This window comes from Aspergillus candidus, assembly GCF_002847045.1.
Source record: "Aspergillus candidus strain CBS 102.13 unplaced genomic scaffold BDW47scaffold_1, whole genome shotgun sequence".
Taxonomy (NCBI): domain Eukaryota; kingdom Fungi; phylum Ascomycota; class Eurotiomycetes; order Eurotiales; family Aspergillaceae; genus Aspergillus; species Aspergillus candidus.
In genome coordinates, this window is record NW_020194006.1 from 140,256 (window position 1) to 162,133 (window position 21,878).

Sequence of the window (21,878 nt, forward strand, 5' to 3'; positions counted from 1 at the left end):
ATCCAGAGCTTCGTCGAAATTGCAAACCATTTCCCGGTTTGTCGAGATGAAGTTATTGGAATAGTACTGCAGGAGATGTTTCAACGCCTCTTCGACCTTCTCCTGGGGAAACCCAAGCCTGAGGAGCGTCGACCTCAAGCTCCACAACCTCATATACAGCTCCTCTTCCGACACGGGCTTCTTCGTAGCATTCGAATCGCGTCCCGACCCCGGACTGAGCTCGGACTCTTCCATCTCGGCCAGTCGAAGGACGGAACTCACAATATCCGCCGGGAGCCACTCCAACAGATTCAATGGAACCGCCTGTTGACGGAAAATCCGCCGTTCGGTCTCCACCTTGGTGACCTGTCGAGCGGCATCATTTTTACACTTCGATGCATATTTCTCCACCAAGATTTGCAGCTCCGCGTCCTCCAAATGTTTCTCCAGCTCCTCGGGCGAGTAGTTCTGCAGCGAGTGACCCTCTGGTTTCTTCTCCGCCACCGATTGCGTTGCTTCTGCGGGGGTCGGACGATCACTCTCGGAGACTGATTTCGACTCTGCGGTCGACGTCGGGGCGGTCGACTCGGTCGGCGTCGACTTGGGCTTCGACGGAATCGAGACCGTAGCAAAGCCTCGAGCCGGATTGGCGGCGGGCTTCTTCTTCTTCTTGTTATTCGGGGGCATGGCTTGTCGGAGAAGGCCTGATTCGTCCCAAAGGCGGGGAAAAAGAGAGAGAATCGGAGAAAATCCAATGACTTCCTCAACCACCGGAATCAAGCGATGAAAATCCCGGAATGACACAAACGAAGGACGGTCGAGGAGAGATGAATGGAAAACACAAGAATCGGTGGTGCAGAGGGAGGTTCGCCATGGGTACAGGGTCCAAGACCTTGAATCAAATTGCGAGATGACTTGGACGGAGGAGGGGAAAGGACAAGACCACACAAAAGGCGGGAGCTTCTTCTGGCCTTAGGTTCCCCACAACCCGCCCGGCGAAAACTTTTATGACAACATCAGGTCAACCAAACCCAATCGAGTCAACCTCCTCTCATTCCTTTCCCTTCGTTTTTGTCTTGCGCCCGACATGCTCCTGTCCTGGACATAATGATGGACGATATACCATGGGATCAGGTACTATCCGGAGACCTGGAGAGTCTACGTCTCGTGATCTTCTCGAGTTCCACTGCTCGTAGAACGTTGGCTCTTCAGGAACTCCGCGAGCGAATCGGTCAGTGCCAACCCCTCTCCCCGCTAGAGCCCAAGATGAAGGACCCTATATGCTGACTGCTCTGTGGTGGATAGGTGCTGAATTATCCCCCGAACTACGCGGATCCCTGATTGCGATTTTATTCAAGACATATCCGCTTTACATCGACCGACCCTCTCGTCATGCCGTCCAACAGTGTCTCCGCCTGCTGCTTCAGGGCCCCATTCCGACTGACGAGCTCAAACACCTCACCCAAAATCTACAGGCTGAAGCCGCCAAACCGGGCCTAGCGTCGACCTCGGCCTTTGTCCTACTCGAATGGTGCTCGGTCCTGTTGCAGATCCTCCGGGATGACTTTGGAATCCCGCTTGCGACGATCCTGGACTTGATCGCCGTGGATGCGAAGGCGCTGGAAACCTGCCTGGGAGCCGGTCCTAAGCCCGCGTTGCGGCAATCGGCACTGAGGGTGACTAGACGTGCCTTGCGGGCGGTCTTCTCGTCGAACGTTTGGGGGGAGGATGCGATTCGCCAGTCCGTCCAACGGTTGACCAGCGACGCGGCCACGGGCCAGAAAAACGCACCGTTCCTTGGTGTCATCTCTGGGGTCAGCGCCCGTCTTCCGGCTAGGAAGCCCGTTCTGGAGGGGGAAAAGAAGGCCATCATCTCCTTCTACATCAAGGAGCTGGTGGGGTCGAAGTCCGCGCCGCCATCGCATATCGCCAATGCCCTCACCGATTTCTTCGAGTCGTTCGTTACTTATGAGGATATCACGTCGGAAATCATCCCGCCCCTTGAGAAATCGATCTTGCGGTCCCCGGAGGTGGTCTTGAGTGGACTAGTCCCGTCGCTATGCGCCTCGCTGCCCGAGAGTATCGACTTGTCTGAAATTCTGCACACTCGCCTGTTGAAGCACCTGTTGTCGAGCATGAAGTCGAACAACCCCGCCATCAGACAAGGCGCCATCCAATCGTTCGAATCGCTTCTCGCAAAGTCCAAGGTCGAGAGCCTGCTTCTCAAGATCACAACCGAGGTGATCGGTCCGCTGAAGACCCAGAAGATTACGAATCCGGAGCAGCGAGCGATATATGCACAAGCGCTGTCCGCCATCTCCCCGTCGGTTGACCTTTCCAAGGAGGTAGTCCAAGGGTTTGTCCCGGTGTTCGCAAAGGAATCTAATGAAGCCACCTTAGAGCAGGAGATTAAATCATTCTGCAAGCACCTTGGATTCCTCATCCAGTCCAAGGTGAAGGCGAGCGATGATGTCGTCAGTGCCATTGTCAAGGGTTCGGCTGATAAACGGGTCCCATTCCGCAAGTTGTGGCAGCTCAATGTCGGAGAGACGCTGTGGGATGCCGGTCCTGCCGCCTGGGGCCAGCCCGAGGTGGAGCCTCTTGTCACCAAATTTCTTGCCAAGATGAAGGAACTGTTCAACGAGGTCTTCGCTAACCCGCTACCATCAGCCCAGGGGGGTTCCTTGTCGACGGCGTACGTGTATCTGGCCCTGACGGAACGCGGATCCGCGCTGGCGGGCTTTGATAAGGCTGCCTGGGAGGACTTGGTTTCCCGGTCCATGGCCCTAAGCCCGAAGCCGTCTTTCCTTCTGAACCCGAAGGCTTACACAAAGTTGACCTCCCAGGTAGAGATCCAGTGGGTTGTCAGGGCACTTGCCGCCGTAGCAGCCGGGTCGAAATTTGGAAGTGCGGAGGATTCCACGAAGATTGCTTGGGGTCAGGCGTTCATTTATGCTCTCACTGTCCCGGGGCTCCACACGAACTTCCGGGACGAATCAGCGCGTACACTATCTGATGTGCATAAGAGCAATATAGAAGACATAAGCCATATCATCGTTGATGCTCTGTGGGCTTGGATTCTCTCCGCCAGGACTGGAGAGAGGGAGTCGGCCCCTGTTTCTGCGGGGCCAGGGAGTGAGAAATACCTCAACTTGGTCGCAAAGGCGATCTGCCCCCCTGCGCCTAGCCTATCGACCTCGGAGAATGCCATCGCCGTCTTGAAGCACCAGCTGGTTCGACTCCTTGTCCTCTGCCGGCCGGAGCTGATCCCCAATGCATCCTGGATTTCCTTATGTCTGAGGACCGGCACGGACCCGGGCGACCTTGTCCGTGAGCTCGCCGAGGAATGTATGAAGCAACTGACCGGGTCACAAGAAGACTCCGTCCAGAGCAAGGTGCCTCAGATCGATGCCGCGCTATGGGGTGCGGCTGGCGATCTAGCATTTGTGGCGCCGGACACGATGGTTCCTCGCCTTGTTTCTCAGATCAGGGAAGACCTGGATGCTTCGCGTCTGTCCAACTTCTCTGCGACCGATGTGGCGATTGCCCGTACTCCCGAGGGGACCATGTTCGTCGATGTCCTAAGCACCAAGTCGAGCAAGTCTACCTTTGACAAGAACACCAAGGACTACGATATCCTCAAGTGGGAGGAAGAGCTGCGAGCGCAGTTGGCCCAGAAGAAGGGTCAGACGCAGAAGAAACTCAGTCCTGAAGACCAAGGTAAAGTGAAGGCCCAGCTCGCTAAAGAGTCCAAGATCCGCGAGGAGGTCCTGCAGGAGGTTAAACGGATCGAACGGGGTACTGGAATCATCCAGGGTCTCGCCAATGGACCGGCGCTTGATGCCGATGGTTGGATCAGCCCTGCGGTCAATTCTCTGCTGTCTCTGGTTCAGGCCGGTGCAGGCTTACTGGTGGGAGACGCTGTGTCCAAAGCGTACATCAAGTGTGCTGAAAAGCTGTCCACCCGCCTGGGTCCCTTGCGATCTTGGGTCGGGATTGCGACTTTACGTGGAATTGGCAAAACCCAGCTGCCGCGTGAAATGGAGCTGGAGCCTCTTGGGGGTGAGTGTTGCCATGCATTCATCAACGGCCACCTGCTAACTCTCGCACAGAACTGCTGACAAGGATCCTTTACCGTCTTCGTTTCGCTTCCGAGCAACGTCCCCTTGATCTGGCCTCGCTAGCCTACGCTCTTCCCCTGCTTTTCCTGATCCTAGAACGTAATGGAATTGAGGAGCAAAAAGGGGAGGAGGAAGGAGAGCAGGTGCTACTTGCGATCGAGATCATCTCTTTCCATTCTAGCTCATGTGAGTAAATATAACTACAGTTTTGCGTCAGGGATCGTCCGGTTCTAACAGGGGTCTATAGTTTCCGACGAGCGTCTCCCTCGTGAGGAGGTCCTTGATACTCTGCTCAAGTCGATGCAGAAGTACACCCAGCACTACAAGCTCATCAAGGACACCCTATCCGACTTCTGTCGCTCGATCTCTCCCAACATCTCCAAGAATGAACTTGACGTGCTACTGAAGAGCTCGATCGTCCCCGACGTATCTGTTCGGACGGCAGTATTGCAAGTCATTGACGATGAAATCGACCTGACCGATCTTGATTTCTCCGAGCACATCTGGCTCGAGTGCCACGACCATGTCGAAGAGAATACCGAGATCGCCGATACTATCTGGGAGGATAATGCTCTGGAGGTTGACGAGTCTTCTTACGCAAAGATTATTCCCTACCTTTCTTCCCAGGACCCCCAGCTCCGAGGCGCTGCTGCACGCGCGTTGGCGCATGCCATTGACTTCAACCCCTCTGTCTTCACCGATATTGTCTCCGAATTACAGGCAAGCTACGCGGAAGATGTTAGGCCCAAAGACCCCGGCAAAGACAAGTACGGAATGCCGCTCAAGGCCGACATGACGGATCACTGGGTGCCCCGGAGCGGTGTTGCTCTTGCCTTTGGTGCTATGACCAATAAATTCGAGGGCGAGCAGATCGTTTCTTTCATTCGGTTCTTGATCGAAAGGGGCCCTCTGATCGACAGAAGCTCGGTGGTGAGAGCGCAGATGGCTGAGAGCGGCAAGTCGGTTATTGCGGCCCGCGGCCAAGAAAAGGTCGAAGAGCTGATGAAGCTCTTGGAAACGACACTGGAAACCTCAGACAAGGGAAGCGAGACATCTGATCTGCTTAATGAAGCTGTGGTTGTGCTTTATGGTTCTCTCGCGCAGCATCTCAAGGCGGATGACCCGCGGCTGCAAATCGTCATCAAGAGACTGCTTGCTACCTTGCCCACTCCCTCCGAGTCGGTTCAGTCCGCTGTTTCTGAATGCCTGCCGCCTCTCATCAGGCTTTCTGGCCCGCAAAGTGGTTCGTACGTTCAGGAGATGTTGGATCAGCTCCTCCACTCGAAGAAGTATGCTACTCAACGCGGTGCTGCCTATGGGCTTGCCGGCATTGTCAGTGGCCGGGGTATCTCTACTTTGAGAGAATTCCGGATTTTGGCTCATCTCCAAGATGCCACGGAGAATAAGAAAGAGCCCCATCAGAGACAGGGCGCCCTGCTGGCATTTGAACTGTTTGCCACCATTCTCGGCCGCATCTTCGAGCCATACGTCATCAAAATTGTGCCACAGCTTCTGGCCAGTTTCGGAGATGTCAATGCTGACGTCCGTGATGCCTGTCTTGATGCAGCCAAGGCTTGCTTTTCGAGTCTCAGCTCGTACGGTGTGAAGCAAATTCTCCCTACTCTCCTTGATGGACTTGACGATACGCAGTGGCGCAGTCAGAAGGGAGCTTGCGACTTGCTGGGAGCCATGGCTTACCTTGACCCTCAGCAGCTGGCACAAAGTCTGCCAGCCATCATTCCCCCTCTAACGGTCGTCCTTAACGACACCCACAAGGAGGTGCGCAACGCCGCAAACCGCAGCTTGCAGCGGTTCGGTGAGGTTATCAGCAATCCCGAAGTGAAGAGCTTGGTCGGTGTGCTTCTGAAGGCTCTGAGCGACCCGACTAAGTATACGGACGAGGCTCTCGATTCGCTGATTAAGGTGTCGTTTGTTCACTATCTGGATGCACCCTCTCTCGCTCTTGTCGTTCGCATTCTTGAGCGTGGCCTCGGTGACCGCTCGAATACGAAGCGGAAATCTGCTCAGATCATTGGAAGCTTGGCTCATCTTACCGAGCGCAAGGATCTTATCTCGCACCTGCCGATCGTTGTTTCTGGCTTGCAGCTGGCTATCGTCGATCCGGTACCGACAACCCGTGCTACCGCATCCAGAGCCCTTGGTTCACTTATCGAGAAGCTTGGAGAGGATGCTCTGCCTGATCTGATCCCCAACCTGATGGCCACTCTCAAATCCGATACTGGCGCTGGTGACAGACTGGGATCCGCCCAGGCCCTCTCCGAGGTCCTGGCAGGCCTGGGTACCACTAGACTCGAGGAGACGCTGCCCACCATCTTGCAGAATGTGTCCAGCTCGAAGGCGGCTGTTCGCGAAGGCTTCATGACTCTCTTCATCTTCCTTCCCGCCTGTTTCGGAAACAGCTTCTCTGCCTACCTCAGCAAGATTATCCCTCCCATTCTCGCAGGTTTGGCTGATGACGTTGACTCGATTCGCGAGACGTCCCTCAAGGCTGGTCGTCTGCTGGTCAAGAACTTCTCCTCCAAGGCTATCGATCTTCTCCTTCCCGAGCTGGAGCGTGGTCTTGCCGACGACAGCTACCGTATCCGTCTCAGCTCGGTTGAGTTGGTTGGCGATCTGCTGTTCAGTCTTACTGGTATTACGGCTGCGGCCGATGCTGAAGAGGAGGCGGAGGAGGCCCACCAGGCCGGCCAGTCTCTGCTCGAAGTCCTTGGAGAAGAGAGGCGAAACAAGGTCTTGTCCGCTCTGTTCATCTGCCGCTGCGATACTTCGGGTCTTGTCAGGAGCGCAGCCATGGCCGTTTGGAAATCGCTTGTCGCTTCTCCCAGAACGCTCAAGGAGATGGTGCCCACTCTGTCTCAATTCATCATCCGGCGCCTTGGATCCTCGAACATGGAGCACAAGGTCATTGCCAGCAACGCTCTTGGAGATCTCATCAAGAAGGCTGGAGAGTCTGTCCTCTCGACTCTGCTGCCTACCCTCGAAGAGGGCCTTCAATCGTCTCCGGATGTGGATGTCAGACAAGGTATTTGCATTGCTCTGAGGGAGCTTATCACTTCGGCGACGCCCGAGGCGCTCGAGGATTTCGAGAAAGTGCTTATCTCGACCGTCCGGGTGGCCCTTGTGGATTCGAGCGAGGATGTGCGTGAGGCCGCGGCTGAAGCGTTTGACGCGCTGCAGCAAATCTTGGGCAAGAGGGCTGTTGACCAGGTCCTTCCTTATCTGCTTCATCTCCTGAGAAACGACCAGGATGCCGAGCAGGCGTTGTCGGCACTCTTGACGCTTCTCACCGAGCAGACGCGCGCCAACATCATCCTTCCCAACCTCATCCCGACTCTTCTCGTTTCTCCGATTTCCACCTTCAACGCCAAGGCCCTCGCCTCGTTGTCCCAGGTGGCAGGCTCCGCCATCTCGCGCAAGCTGCCTACGATCATCAATGCTTTGATGGACAATATCCTGTCTACTACCGACGACGAACATCGGGAGGAATTGACCAACGCGCTAGATACCGTCTTGGTCTCCATTGATGAATACGATGGACTCAACGCCATGATGAACGGCATGCTGACCTTGATGAAGCACGATGATCACCGACGTCGTGCCCGTGCCGCCTTGCACCTCAACAAGTTCTTCTCTGATGCCGGAATCGACTACTCCAGATACCATCAAGACTTGATCCGCGCCTTCTTGATTTCCTTCGACGATAGCGACAAGGAAGTCGTGAAGGCAGCCTGGACTGCTCTCAGCGGACTCACCTCCCATCTGCGCAAGGAAGAGATGGAGGTGTTGGTTGCCCCCACACGACAAGTGCTTCGGAGTGTGGGAGTACCAGGAGCGGACCTGGCAGGGTTCAGTCTGCCCAAGGGCATCAATGCCATTCTGCCGATCTTCCTGCAGGGTCTTCTCAACGGCAGCATCGAGCAGCGTACGCAGGCGGCTCTTGCCATCGGCGATGTTGTCGACCGTACCAACGCGAACTCGCTGAAGATGTTCGTGACTCAGATTACTGGTCCTCTCATCCGTGTGGTATCCGAGCGGTCGACGGATCTTAAGTGTATGTTGTTTCGCCTTTCTGCACGCTTATCTTACCCCTGCTCGTCGAACTAACTGACTCCAATAGGCGCCATCTTCTTCACGCTCAACAAGCTCCTGGAGAAGATCCCGATGGCTGTCAAGCCTTTCCTCCCGCAGCTGCAACGAACCTTTGCTCGTGGTCTTGCCGATACGTCTAGCGAGACCCTGCGTAACAGGGCTGCCAAGGGTCTTGGAATCCTGATCACGCTGACGCCCAGAGTTGATCCTCTGATTGCCGGTATTTGCTGGGTCTATCATTACATGGGACGATTGGGTTGATACTGATTTCGTGATTAGAGCTTATTGCCGGTACAAAGACCGCGGATATCGGCGTGAAGAACGCCATGATGAAGGCCCTTCAGGAAGTGGTTGGCAAGGCTGGCGCCAACATGAGCGAGGCGTCCAAGAACTCCATTCTCGCGCTCATTGGCGACGATGCTAGCGACAAGACTGGTAAGACTTCCCGGGTCCTTGCGGTCTGCTTGCCCATATACTGACGTTGAAAATAGATGGTGTTTCCATGACCAATGCCAAACTCCTGGGTGCACTGGTCAAGGTTCTTCCTCCTGCTACTGCCGGCCCACTTATCAAGTAAGCTCGTCTCGATGGGTGGTTATTGTATCATTGCTAATAGCATCCCCTAGGAGTCGGGTCCTGACGTCGAGCTTCACTCATGCGTCTATTCTGGGGCTCAACGGCTTGCTTGTCGAGTCCCCGACGTCCCTGACCGAACACTTTGCCGCAGAAACGCTGTCGGTCATCTGCCAGGCTGTGACCAACAAGGACGTAAGTAATCGACCTAGTCCAATCCATACGAAATAAGTGGTTCTAACTTGCGCAACAGCCCTTCATCTCCGACAACGCAGTCCTTGCTGCGGGCAAGTACCTACTGACGGACGATGAACACCGGACCTTCGAAACGAACAAGACAATCTTCGAGGCGCTGGCCCCCTGTATCCAGCCCGGCACGGCCTCTGACACCCGCCGATTGACTCTGGTGGTGATCCGCACGGTCAGCCGACTCCATCCGGAGTTGACCCGTCCCCATCTGCAGCTGCTTGCCCCGCCCATCTTCGCCAGCGTTCGCGACCCAGTCATCCCCGTCAAGCTGGCCGCGGAAGCAGCCTTCCTGACCATCTTCTCGGTGGTCGAGTCCGAGACGGCGGTTTTCGACAAGTACATGGCCGGCCCTGGATCCGAGCTTCCCCCTGGTCCCAAGCGCAGCATGTCAGACTACTTCAAGCGCGTTGCGATCCGTCTCGCGAGCCAAGCCCGCGAACGCAAGGAAGCCGAAGGCGGCCAAGGCGGGCTCGGACTATCGGTGGATGAAGTGGAGGATGAGAAGGAATTGTGGAGCATTGGGAAGGTCGACATGGGAGAGTCCTCGTTCGATGAATGAGGGTGAATATTGGATGATGTAGATACCTTTTTTTTGATCGCATGGGGTCGTCTCTGATGATTTTTTTTCTTGTTTACACTTATGATTATATTGAAAAGTTGATATGTTTTTTTGTTTTTTTTTTTTTTTTTTTTGACACCTGTTATACTGTACTCGTTTGATATCTACCTGATCGGGTTATCTATCTAGATCATCGCATCGCGTTTCTGACCCACTCTTGGCTCTTGTTTGAGCCTGAATCTGCTGGCCTGTATTATTGCCTGAGGCATGTATATAACGTCATGTGATCTCGGAAGCGGACAACTTGCCAACGACGGCAACATGTCCTTGCAGTGTTCTCGATGGGGTAGTAAATAATCATACATGATAGATGTTAGAAACTAGGGAAATTACCCCATGAAAACAAGATCTATACACTTCCCATGACGAGTGGTTGTCATACTCCAGTGTCAGTCTTGGCATGGGGCACAAACCCTAGGGTGGAGCGACTCGCTTAGCCGGTCACAGTGGCTTAGCTAATCGAGCGGGCGTCGACTCAAACTCCTCACCCCAAGCCTTTCCATCCCGTCGACGAGTGCAACGAACATCATCCGCCAACGACCGTCGATACGCCGACATCAAGATGTGAGTTTCATCGCCGACCCCTCATCGATGTCCTCCCCGGAGGAGTTATGTTCTTTTGATGGAATTTGATCCCTTTCCACCCGGAATTTACCACGCGGGGGGGGACAATTCTTGCCAGCACGATATATATTTTTTTCTCTCCTTCGCTCAAGATACTGACGACTGTGCGTGTGCAGGGTCAACCTTCGCACCCAGAAGCGCCTGGCCGCCTCCGTGGCGGGCTGCGGCAAGCGCAAGATCTGGCTCGACCCCAATGAGATGAACGAGATCTCCAACGCCAACTCCCGTCAGACCATCCGCAAGCTCGTCAGCGATGGCCTCATCATCCGCAAGCCCGTGACCATGCACTCGCGCGCCAGTGCCCGCGAGCTCAACGCCGCCCGCCGCATCGGCCGTCACCGTGGTCTGGGTAAGCGTAAGGGTACCAAGGACGCCCGTATGCCCAGGTATGCATCACGACTCCTTCCAGCCGCCGAATAATCACTCCGAGTTGAGGCGATGTGGTGGACATTACCGCGGTGGATAGTTTGCTGATGGCTATGTCTCGTTTAGCCAGGTCCTCTGGATGCGCCGCATGCGTGTTCTCCGTCGTCTGCTCGTCCGCTACCGCGCCGCTGGCAAGATCGACAAGCACCTGTACCACGAGCTCTACCACCTGAGCAAGGGTAACACCTTCAAGCACAAGCGCGCTCTCGTCGAGCACGTAAGTTCGCCCGATATCCTTGGTTTATGCGTGCATGTCGTCCGTCGTTGGTCATGGAAGAGGTGGTCTCTTAAACTGTGGTCTGGTCACAATGGTGACATGATGTCCATGCTCATGATTGAAGCGGGGGGCGACATGAAGTGAATAATCTGGAATCGTTGACTGACGTTATCCTCCTACAGATCCAAAAGGCCAAGGCTGAGCGCCACCGTGAGCGTGTCCTCAAGGAGGAGATGGACGCCAAGCGTGCCAAGAACAAGGCTCTCCGTGAGCGCCGACAGGAGCGTCTCGACGCCAAGCGTAACGCTCTGGTTGAGGAATAGATATCCCCTTTGATGACCTTTTCGGCGGTGCGGAGGTTGCAACTGGAGGAAATCGAACGATCGATCAGCCAACGGGAAATCTAAACCAGGTCGAACCAAACCTCTGTTTTTGTTTCATTTCCAAGTCTGACTCGGTGGCTTGATTTTCGTCCGGGACCAGCGATGGTTTGGTTTGGTTTTGTTCCTGTTCCTCTGGACACCCTAGATCCGACGGGCGCTCGGGAGGATGACGGAGGACCAGCTTCTTTCTCTTTTTATTTCCCCTGATACCGGAGGGGAAAGCTAGGAGGAAGGCGGCTATGAAGAAAGAAAACAAAAAATAAAAGGAAAAAAAGAGAGAACCATTTATTAAAGCAAAACCAATGGCATGGCGCTTTGTGTGATATGAAACTTGATATCTTTTTCGTCTTCAACCTTCTCTCCATCCTCTCTCTTTATTTTCCTATTCTATTCTTTGCACAACCAACCAACCAACCAACCAACCCACGTTTATCTGGTTTCCCTTTCCAGTTCAGCTCATCTCATTGTTCAAAAGGAATCAAGGGACAGGCAAGAAAGCAAAAAAATGTTCGTGTCAAGTCCTTAATGTCGTAACGTTACTGAATATCAATCACTTTACGGTTGGTTGGGAATATATTTGTAATTTGAATTATAGCAATGGTGGGTCAGTACTATTGATCATACTACTTAGGTATATGTATCATGTATGCAATAGACTGGAAATATGGATTTATACATGACTTTGTCGTTGTGGTACCATTCCTGTTTGTCCCAATCTGTGGGGTCTGTTCTGGTGACGATATATCTATGTTTCAATCAATACGGCCAAAGCAGCACAGTACTACTACCAGACTAACGTCGATATTGAATTGAATTGCATTGAATCCAATGTATCTATCTGTATACAGAAGTCTCCAAACAATCAGTTCAGTAAAAGCAAGAAGCCCACCTACCGTATACCACACTAGACAAGACCAACTACCAATTTCTTTCCTTATCTTTTCTTGCCCAGAACATCTTCGAACTACTTATTCGATTGTATTTACAGTCATAGTCTCGTTGGTTATTCTTCTGGTTTTATCAAAGTGATTGTTTGATTTAATGTTAGGGTACTATCTACTAAATCATAGAATGTGTCCACGATATATATATTACACACTAACGGTCGGGTCCGGCCAAGGTGATACCTCGATGTATATTTATGTACCACCCGCGTCTCCACGACATACATATGCAGATTCAACTCTAGTCATGGGAAGAAAGGTAGTGTGATTAACCAGGGAAATGAATATATGTTGAAAGTTGAATAACATTGGGCGAAATAAACAAAATCGCTAATGGTGGGTGTTGCTATGTCTTACTGTCCCTACCTCCCATCCACCTACCTATCTATTTGATCACATCACTGATGGTTGAGGCTTAGGGTATGATTTAGGTGCTACGATATTGATAGAATAGGCACCAACGATAGAATAATGAAAAGAGCGCTTGTTTGATGGCATACCCTGAAAACTAAACATTTATAATACATTGACGCGGAGCGTCATGCTACAGATAGATTGGAATGACATAACAGGGACATCCTATTCCCTCGCTCCCCTCGCTCCCACCCTACCGCCCCATGCCGATCCAATGCATGCTCTCATAGCTCATGGTCATGTCACATATCTCGCGGACAAGAGTAAACAATATGTCCAGTCCCCTTGCAGTGTAATCATACAGCCAGTCCCGGGAGCACCCCCGAGCTGCGCCGGTGCATCACGTTGGCGGGAACCTCTAAATCAAAAGGGTCGCTGCGGGTGCTGACGCGGGTGATGGGGGCGGCGGTGGTAGTGGTGGTGGTGGGGGCGTCGGTCATGCCGATGTGGTAGCTGAAGCGGCGGAGGCTGCTCCCAGCGCTGTGGGGCCCCGGGAGGATGATGGTGCTGCCGAGGCTGTTTGGGATCGAGGTCTCGCTGGCGCTGTGGGGGATGCCTGGTCGTTGAAAGCTCTCGATCTGCGCTGGGTCCAGGTACGACGAGGCGGTGCGATGGGACGACCGATCCTTGCGCGCGGCGGGCATGATCGGGGACTGCAGCTGGTCGATGAATGGGTCGTGGAGGAGGTCGGTTAGACTGTTGAGACTCCCCCGCGTCGATTGCATCTCACCGGCGTCGGAGAAAGGATCGGAATGACGGGAGGGGATGTGGGGTCGGGAGTTGACGTATCCTGGGCTCATCAGGGTGCCGAGGAAGTGGTGGTAGAGAGAGGGGGTGGAGGAGTTGGGCATGAAGTGGGTGTATCCATGGCGTAAGCTGGTCGACGAGTCTGCCGACTCCCGGGGATGGAGGAGGCGCTTTTCGCCGCTGCCATCCAACCACAGGCCTCTTGTTTTCCGGCGTCGATAGCGATAGAGAAGAAGGCAGATCAGAAATACGAGAAGGACGAAACCGACTCCGCCGAGGACACTCCCCAGGAGGGTCCGGAGAGAGTCTTGAACCGCGTCGTCGTCGTTGTTGGATGGGGTGGGCAGGCCCTGTGCCGAATCGCCATCGGAGGTGGCGGCCGGCGGACTGCCCGGGGCGCTCGGGGTAGCTGAATCAGTTGCCAGAGGCGGTCCAACAGTGGAGGTCACCGGGGGCGCGGTGATGGCTAGGAAGGTGGATGCTTGCGTTGTCTGGGTCCCCTGGTCGTGCGATGAGGTCAGTCCATCGGTGGCCGTATGACGCCCTTCCACAGGCTGGGAGAGATGGGTGGTGACCGGATCAACGCCCGATGGCGGGGGCGATGGCGTCTCTGCGGCCTCTGTGGTTTCTGGGTCCGATGGGACCGTTGCGTGCGATGTGGTTGAAGTCGAAGAGACGGTTGATGATGATGATGATGATGAGTCCACGGAAGTCGTCGGATCCGGGAGGGCGATTGACGTGGTGGATAAGTTGGTGGACGAGGTGACTGCGGCGGACCTTCTGGGGACTTTTGTGCAGCGCAAGCCCTGGTGAAAGATAATGGACGGACTGGACATCGACATGTCGCCCAGCCCGCAGGCTCCTAAGAGGCGGAGGCGGAGGTCGGTTTGATCGATCCGGTGGCACGATCGATTTCAGGACAACAATGTTCCATCGAAAGTCCGTCCAGTGAGGGAGGGAGAAACAGCAGACGGGCACGAGTTGGATATTAAACACGGCTGAAGGACAAACTGTCACCGTCTCGATTGCAGTCCACCAGCGAGGTGGATTGTCAAAGAACCCGTAGGAATCTGGGTGCGCTGAACCCACGGGACCAACGGGGGACAGGCTAAGGGAGAAAAATTTTCTTTTCTTATTGGATAAGGTGTCTACAGGGAGGAGGACTGGCCATGACAATGTGTGTCAGAGACGTCCCTCCGTGGCGAAATAGCCTGTTTCAGGGTGGGATGGTGAGGCACGAGGCCGGTAGTCAGATCCTTTCGGATGTCGACAGGGAGACGGATATGAAAGGCAACCGGCAATTGATTCTTTAACAAAGAGAGACAGAAGTCATCGCCACAGGAGAAGAGAAAGAGAAGAAAAGAAAGAAGGAAGGAAGAAGAGGACAGAGAACGGCGAAGAAGGGGATAGAGGAGGGGGGTGGGAGTCAACCGGAAGAAGTCCTTCAATCACGATGGGATGTTTTGGCTGGGAGGCGCCCATTGTCCGCCGTAGCGAACGAGGCACACACCAGAGTGGTTACATTTAGCCATGGTTCCTGGGACAGGACCTCATGTGGGTTGAGGAACGAAGCAGGGGATAGGGACCGAGGGGGCCTATAGGAAGAAACTGCTGAAACAGAAGGGGATCCTGTGCATTGGATATCCCGCACGGGGGTCAGAGCACCAACCACTAGAAGCGTAAGGGGGGGGAAAGTGGAGGGAGAAGAGTTCGTTTGATGATGGTTGGGGGAAAAACTTATATGACAATGCGGGGGAACCAGATGGACTAGGGAGGGTGATAAATGTTTAGTTGAACTAATTGTCGATCTATGGTTAAGCGAAGAGAATGAGGAGATGAAGAGAACTACGGAGGAGAGAGAGATAGAGAGAGAGAGAGAGAGACGAAAGAGGAAAAGGGAAGTAAAAGTAGAGAGAGAAGTGGGGAAGTCCGGGAGCTAGTCCTGATTGGGAAGGGCGAGTGATACTTTCACGTGATTGAATGTCAGGTGATACAAGTGTATATAGAGTCATGTGACTATCAGGTGACTGTATATCAGGTGATCTGTCAAGTGATTCTGACATCAATATCACGTGATATCACATGATCAACACCGTCACATCCACCCTCTGATTGGCCACCTGCAGAAAACCGACAGACTCCTGAATCCACGGTGGATCCGGTCTTCATACCAGGTCGGATGGATTGACCAGATCGTCATTGGTGCACGGGGTCCAAGGGAGGGGACTTTTGGACTTTTGCGCGCCCATCGAGTGGAGACCCTTACGTATGTTGTACTTGACATGGGAACAGGACTGGAGACAGGATCGGTCTTCAACCATATATCTACTGGAGGTCATGGTATACCAATCATGGTGAGCACGAGTCCTAGGGGAAATCCCTAACCAAACAATCTGTCAGTATCTAGATATGATGGGGATGGCCAGAGCGAGCAGCAAAGGACGAACAACCGTCGGACTAGTCGAGGGAGCTACGGTGCTAGTATCAAATGACCGCTGTCTAAGAACCCCTCAACTCTCTCTCTCTCTCTCTTTCTTTCTTTCTCTCTTTCTTTCTCTCTTTCTTTCTCTCTCTCCTCTCTCACTCTCACTCTCCTCTCCTACCTATCTTGCTTCCCCCTGATCCAATCTCTGGTTCGCCCCAGCTTGTTGGAACCAGATCCTGTTGGTTCAGGGTGTCCATTCGGGAATGCCCCAGCTTCCCCACCGCCACCAACCGTTCCTTTGGCTCTCCTGCGCCCGCTCTACCAGATTTACCATCCCCAGGATCGATCTAGAATTGATTTACCCTTAAAAGCATCTCCCCATTATTATATATCTCTTCGTGTCTTAATTTCGTTCTGTTCTTTGCCCTTCTGTTGCTGTCCCCAGTAGCCCCATCCCACGATCTCTGTTCTGTATCGTTAGCACCCTGACATCATGTTTGGCTGGAGTAGCGCAATGGGTAAGATCTCCCTCTGGCCCCTACCTCTCAATTATCATTTGAACAACGATCAAATGAGCAATGTTCAAATGAGATCGTCCCCCGTTGCGACTGTCCCATCCGGATGGTTGGGCACGTGCTGGTCATACGAACCCCACGCGCCGCTTCCCCTGACTCGGTCTTGACATCCAAAAAAAAACCTGGAAAATCAATTCCCTGCCATAGGCTCGCTTGAACGAAACCAACCTGACCGTTAGCTAACTTCAGCAGGCGTCCCCCCGGTGGTTGCAGAGCCTGACGCCGAGCGCCGACCCCCAACCGATCCCACCCCGCTGGACTTCCCCGCCCACCGACCTTCCTTCAATCCAGACCCCGATGCCGAGCTCCACGTCAAGGATATCTACCAAGCCCTGGCCTCCATCCGACGGCCCCAAGACATCACCCCCGAGCGCTTCAAGCCCTTCAATGTCTCGGTGGAGCCAGACGTCGCGACCGCCGACATCACCGGCCGCGTCGTATCGAGCCCTCCCTTGCCCTGGACCCCAGAGGCCGCCGACCCCGCCAATCGCTGCTACCCCGATGGATCCCCAATCCTTTTGGACAACGGAAACCCCTACCCGCCCAAGGATCGATACGACGTGCTGGAAAAGGAGTTGATGTACGACAACGACGATGCCTTCCGGGAGGTGTCCCGGATGGAGCCGCGCGACGGTCGTGAACGGGTGCGCGTCACCCAGACCAGGAAGTTCTGGATTGGCCTGGAACACATGTCTCATTACTGGGATACCAGTCTGGATGAATACATCGAGCGCCCCGCCACGCCCAAGGACAACGTCGCGGATCTGATGCAGACGGAACCAGACGCCCCGCAGACGGCCATGGAGGTCGACGCGCCGTCGGCCGCCACCACCACCGCCAACGGGAACGGGGACGGACGCCTTGCGCCCCAAGAAAACGGGCCCAAGACCGTCAAAAAGTACAAGGGCCGTCGCACGGGGGCCGGACACGAGATGCCCGAGGAAATCCGCGACGAGACCGTGCGCGCGCTGACGGAGATGGCAGCCTGGCCGTTCGGGTGCCAGGTGGCGCTGCCCATGATGCCACCGCGGTTAGCAACCAAGGCGTTGCTCTTCCCCGTCCGGCAGACCTTCGGCGCGGCTCGATCGCCCAAAGACCGGCAGCTGGCCCGCAGCGGTGTCATGGAGGGACCTGTGTTTACGGCGCAGTGCCGCCCCGACACGGCGTTCCGGGGAGCGCAGGAGGAACGCGGCACGGGCATTGCTGAAGTCTGCGACCTGTTCCGCGAGATCGGAGGCATGCTGCTGGCGGCGCAGGAACGGGGCCGCGAGGGCCTGACCGACGTGCGTCCCGGCGAGGGGCAGTGGTGGACTTCAGTACCCCGATGGGGCGGGGCACCCAACGACGCAGTGGGCGACAGCGCAAAGGCCCAGTGCAACAGCAGCGAAGAGTCCAAGACGCCTGACCCGGGGAACGCGCGCAAGCGCTCCAAGTTCGAGCACCCCTTTGTGGCGACCGGTCGGACCCGCACCGCACGGAAGCTCAGCAACGCCGAGCGGTGGAAGGTGGTCCAGCCAGGCCCGAGTCTGTGGGATCGGCGGATGCGGTACATCCAGATTGGAAAGGAGCCGGAAAGTCCTTTCGACGATGTACCTCTCTCTTACCCACATCATCACCTTTGTAGACTCCCATGCTAACCGAAAAAAAAAAAAAACTAGATATACATGCTCTCATCCATCAACCACCACGTCGCCATCCTCCACCTCCGCGTCCACCGCCGCTACCTGGAAATCCTAACATCAGGCGAGAGCAACTTCCCGCCCGAGTCAGACACGCCCGACCAGCCGTGGTACGCACTCAAACTGCGCCGCACCAAGTGGCACGATCTGTTCAACGCACAGGAGCGCGTCGAGGCTCTCCAAGGCATTTGGACCATCTTCCACCAGCTTTTGCGGCGGACGAATTGATCTCTCCATCTCCATCTCACCGTGGATAGCGGGGGCCATACATCCCGTTTGAAGAAACGTACATAGTATAGTACCTTTGGAACCATACATCTGCATCTTTCTATCTATCTTTCTTGCATCTGCGCTTTGGCCTGTTTTTTTCTTTCGGTTCCGCATGAATAAGACAGCAGCGAGTGAGATCAATTTTAAAAGGTTTTATTCAACAAATTCAATAGAGTGGAAGATGGTTGATGATGTGGTTAGATATAAATATTCATTCTGGTCTTATCAGCTGCGCGAGTACATCACAATATCGTAAAAGCCTTAGCCTTGCTGTCCACCATACGTTACATTTCTTTTCTATCCTTCCGTGCTATACTCTGGATTGAGCTATATGTAATTCTATCTCTATCTCCCATATTTTCATTCCAGGATAGTCTTTCTTCCCTGGACGATACAACGTGGGAGGTATATCAAGATAGCTCTGAACAGATCTCTCTCTCTCTCTCTCTCTCTCTCTCTCACACACACACACCTCAGCCAAAACACAATGCATAACACAAGTAGCTGACCACGCAGTCTATTCTCTTCTTTCGTGGCTCAAATCTTCTCTCACCTGCAGGAATGTTCAGTCAAGTCCAGTTCAATTAGTTCCCCGCAGAATGGAGATAACTGTTGCGGTTCGATCTGTATGTTTATATACATATATCTTACACATTGATATACGTACATATAGACTAGACATATAGACATGCATGCGCAGTTGCATGCCTAACCGACCCTCCTCCGTCCTTGATATGTAGATGAGATGTGATGGGGTGGGTGATCGATTGGATGTGTCTTTTGTCTTCTGTTTTCTGCTTACTCTGTTGACGAACAGGGTCCTTACTTACTATTTGAGTGCAGGAGGTACAAAGAATAGTTCACTACTCACTCGGTAAGTCGGGAAATCAGTAGGTAGGTAGAACGGACGATAACTATAAATTGATCCTACAAGATATTATCGACGCTGGATGGCTGCTCTGGTCTCGCTGTTGACATTATATTATTGCTCCTGATCCTGTTACTGTCTACTATTCGATTGATTCCTTCCATCCCATTAACTTCTGCTCCTGATCCTACTCCTCTACTACTCCGTACTTCGTACTAGCACACCAGCAAGATGACAGGGGACTGACCTAAAAGAATACGTAGATTGGTCATAATGTCCAAAATAGCTACAAAACCCACAAATATAATCCAAATGGCAACAAGCGATGAAAGTAACAATCACGATGAGAATGATACGCCCGGTTCAAACGATAACAATACAAGCAAAGACCGCAAGGCGCAAAGCGCAAAGCGACCACTCACACGCCCGGATAAAAGTGAGGCTCCTGATCGTCGGATACGTCACGTCACTCGCATTGAATTAGTCTCTTGCTCTTCACTTGGATTATTCCTTGATTCTGGGGGTCCTTGCATGGGTGTTGTATTATGTGTCTGTTTATTTCTCCTTATTGGGGGGTGCCGGATATGTTCTCCGTGTGCTTTACTCTAATCAAATGTATCAGAATAAGTATGAGTTATTTCGGTTTTTGGGTTATTGATTTTGTACTTGTCTACTTAAGGAGTACCTATGTTATTCAACTAGACTTGTAATACAAAGGTATAATACCTGGTATAACAGCCACAATACCGACCCAGCACTATAATCCCATAATCAAGCCCAGGCCAATTGTCTAGGCAAGAACACATGGCGCTGATCAGGGGAAGCAAAGGGAGTACCAACAATGGGGACGAGCACCGGAACAACAAAGCGTACTTTTGCTGCCAATAACCCCCCCTACCAAACACAGTAAAAGGTTGCCCTATAGCTGGTTGGCTGGAAGTACATACCTAGGTAGGTAACGGCTCGCTTCAGGATCAATTCCTATAGTATAGTATAGTATAGTATAGTGCCTATATATATAGACAAAAAGGAGGTAAGATGCAAATCCCTCGGATCGCCTGGAAATGTCACCTGTCAGGCGGAACGGGTTCAGAACGCTGTTTTATCACAAGCGTACCCTTGCTAAGGCAGGAGGTACTTATTGATAGTTAGCTGGAGGTTATTGGGTATGCACTTGGGTAGGAGGAGTAAATTAAAGAGCGCATCTGTCGATTTAGTGCTTGGGGGCCGTTTTGGAGAACCCCTTTACTAACCTACATACTTACGAACTATGAAAAGTCTGGATCACGGATAAGATGGTAACCACTTTCCTTGGGTTGATTTTTATTGAGATTTTGTTTATTTTTGTGGGAAAAGGCTATCTACTAAGCCTACCTTCCCGACAATGATGTTACCAAGTACCACACCATAGGGAGAGTAGATTGTCCATGCCATTGGGCTGACGATCCGGGTATTGGCGTGTTTGCCTGTCCTTTTGCCTGCTCTTCCATCCCCATCGGGCCCGGTGCATTCTGCTTGCCCTTTGGGACGACGATCCTAGTCCCCTGAGTTGATAGATCGTTTGATATTATTATCATTTACTTTCTTGGGTCGTTTGGTCTGGGCATGGGTTTGGTTTGGGTTACATGAGAACAAGAGTCGTCTACTTCGTGGTGCAAAGAACATATCAATCACAGAATAATTATTTGGTACACTAAGTAAACACTGCATATGACATAGTCATTGTCTATAAGATAATAGATCTCAAATATGTAGTCATCTCGCCAAGTATGGAATCCTACGTACATATCAACCTCCAACCCCATATATTATATTCTATACATCAGTACCTACATATGCACATGTAAGTACACATCAATCTTGCTCCAGCAAGCTCCGGCTCCACCAGGCGGAAATACTCGGATACAGCGCCAGAGATACGCCCCAGGGATACGCCCCCAGGAAAAGAGGGCCGGAGCGCGTTCCAGCCCGATGGAAATGTGACACATCCAGTGGCGTTCGAAGCCCTGTCGCGTGCAAAGACAACCACTTTTCTTCAATTCTGGTCTTAGCTCCGCTGGGTCGGCGCTATTGCCTGTTCCGTGCTTTGCTTGGTGACATGCGACCGTGTTTATCTTTTGTGTGGGTGTACTTGTGTCTCTGTCTGGAGGTGTGTGTGTTGGTGGGTGGGTGGGTGTCGAAAATACGCATGGATATTATGGAGACGGAGTAATTATTCAGGATAGGTGAGGATGTGTCTTGGTGGAGACAGAAGGCCCGTTCCCCCGCATCGTCGGCGGTCCGTCATTTTTCATTTTATTTTATTCGATTTATCCCATGTTATTTGGTGATGCTCAGACCGTGATGGCGCTGCTGGTGCCAGCTGAAAATGATATGATTCCACAACGTGTGCCACAAACAAACCGGACGAGGTACGTACACATCGCTTTTTGCTTTCCTGGTGGCTGGGAAGACTCGCGTCACAATACTTGCATTTTCATTTCCAAACTGTATCAGCCTTGGGAATGGCACCATCGTGATTCCTTGCACCCTATACTGAGAGACATAAGGTAGAGTCGATGGTGTTGTGTTATGAGTGTGACCGGGCACCTCGGGGACCAACGCGTAGAGCATCCCCATCTGGTTAGATAAATCGCATGCATTGCGATACTAGAC

The 21,878-nt window shown here is 53.1% G+C and overlaps 4 protein-coding genes across 4 annotated transcripts; 3 read left to right on the forward strand and 1 right to left on the reverse strand.

Moving 5' to 3' along the window:
* Nucleotides 1–1,003: 1,003 nt before the first annotated feature.
* Nucleotides 1,004–9,712, forward strand: BDW47DRAFT_97123 (putative translational activator). Its single transcript, XM_024820357.1, has 9 exons — nucleotides 1,004–1,210; nucleotides 1,285–4,041; nucleotides 4,092–4,286; nucleotides 4,348–8,172; nucleotides 8,239–8,430; nucleotides 8,490–8,645; nucleotides 8,702–8,783; nucleotides 8,837–8,978; nucleotides 9,037–9,712. Exons 1-9 carry the CDS (start codon nucleotides 1,087–1,089, stop codon nucleotides 9,589–9,591), a joined length of 8,028 nt encoding a protein of 2,675 aa, XP_024676441.1. The 5' UTR covers nucleotides 1,004–1,086; the 3' UTR covers nucleotides 9,592–9,712.
* A 435-nt stretch (nucleotides 9,713–10,147) lies between these two features.
* Nucleotides 10,148–11,961, forward strand: BDW47DRAFT_97124 (60S ribosomal protein eL19). Its single transcript, XM_024820358.1, has 3 exons — nucleotides 10,148–10,661; nucleotides 10,768–10,918; nucleotides 11,101–11,961. The coding sequence occupies exons 1-3, from the start codon at nucleotides 10,474–10,476 to the stop codon at nucleotides 11,239–11,241; spliced, it is 480 nt and encodes a 159-aa protein (XP_024676442.1). The 5' UTR covers nucleotides 10,148–10,473; the 3' UTR covers nucleotides 11,242–11,961.
* Nucleotides 11,962–12,778: 817 nt separating this feature from the next.
* Nucleotides 12,779–14,549, reverse strand: BDW47DRAFT_635 (uncharacterized protein). The gene has a single exon (XM_024819492.1). The coding sequence runs from the start codon at nucleotides 14,246–14,248 to the stop codon at nucleotides 12,956–12,958; it is 1,293 nt and encodes a 430-aa protein (XP_024676443.1). The 5' UTR covers nucleotides 14,249–14,549; the 3' UTR covers nucleotides 12,779–12,955.
* A 1,775-nt stretch (nucleotides 14,550–16,324) lies between these two features.
* BDW47DRAFT_121543 (uncharacterized protein) lies at nucleotides 16,325–18,313 on the forward strand (the record flags this gene model as incomplete). Its single annotated transcript, XM_024815647.1, has 3 exons — nucleotides 16,325–16,349; nucleotides 16,599–17,995; nucleotides 18,065–18,313. 3 exons carry the CDS (start codon nucleotides 16,325–16,327, stop codon nucleotides 18,311–18,313), a joined length of 1,671 nt encoding a protein of 556 aa, XP_024676444.1.
* Nucleotides 18,314–21,878: the final 3,565 nt, after the last annotated feature.

Excerpts from the sequence above, each read along its gene's own strand:
- BDW47DRAFT_97124 (XM_024820358.1), top strand. The coding sequence starts at position 10,474 with ATGAACGAGATCTCCAACGCCAACTCCCGTCAGACCATCCGCAAGCTC. Across the intron at positions 10,662-10,767 it reads AAGGACGCCCGTATGCCCAG|CCAGGTCCTCTGGATGCGCC; the intron begins GTATGCATCACG and ends TGTCTCGTTTAG. Across the intron at positions 10,919-11,100 it reads AGCGCGCTCTCGTCGAGCAC|ATCCAAAAGGCCAAGGCTGA; the intron begins GTAAGTTCGCCC and ends ATCCTCCTACAG.
- BDW47DRAFT_97123 (XM_024820357.1), top strand. The coding sequence starts at position 1,087 with ATGATGGACGATATACCATGGGATCAGGTACTATCCGGAGACCTGGAG. Across the intron at positions 4,042-4,091 it reads GGAGCTGGAGCCTCTTGGGG|AACTGCTGACAAGGATCCTT; the intron begins GTGAGTGTTGCC and ends ACTCTCGCACAG. Across the intron at positions 8,173-8,238 it reads GCGGTCGACGGATCTTAAGT|GCGCCATCTTCTTCACGCTC; the intron begins GTATGTTGTTTC and ends TGACTCCAATAG.
- BDW47DRAFT_635 (XM_024819492.1), bottom strand. The coding sequence starts at position 14,248 with ATGTCGATGTCCAGTCCGTCCATTATCTTTCACCAGGGCTTGCGCTGC.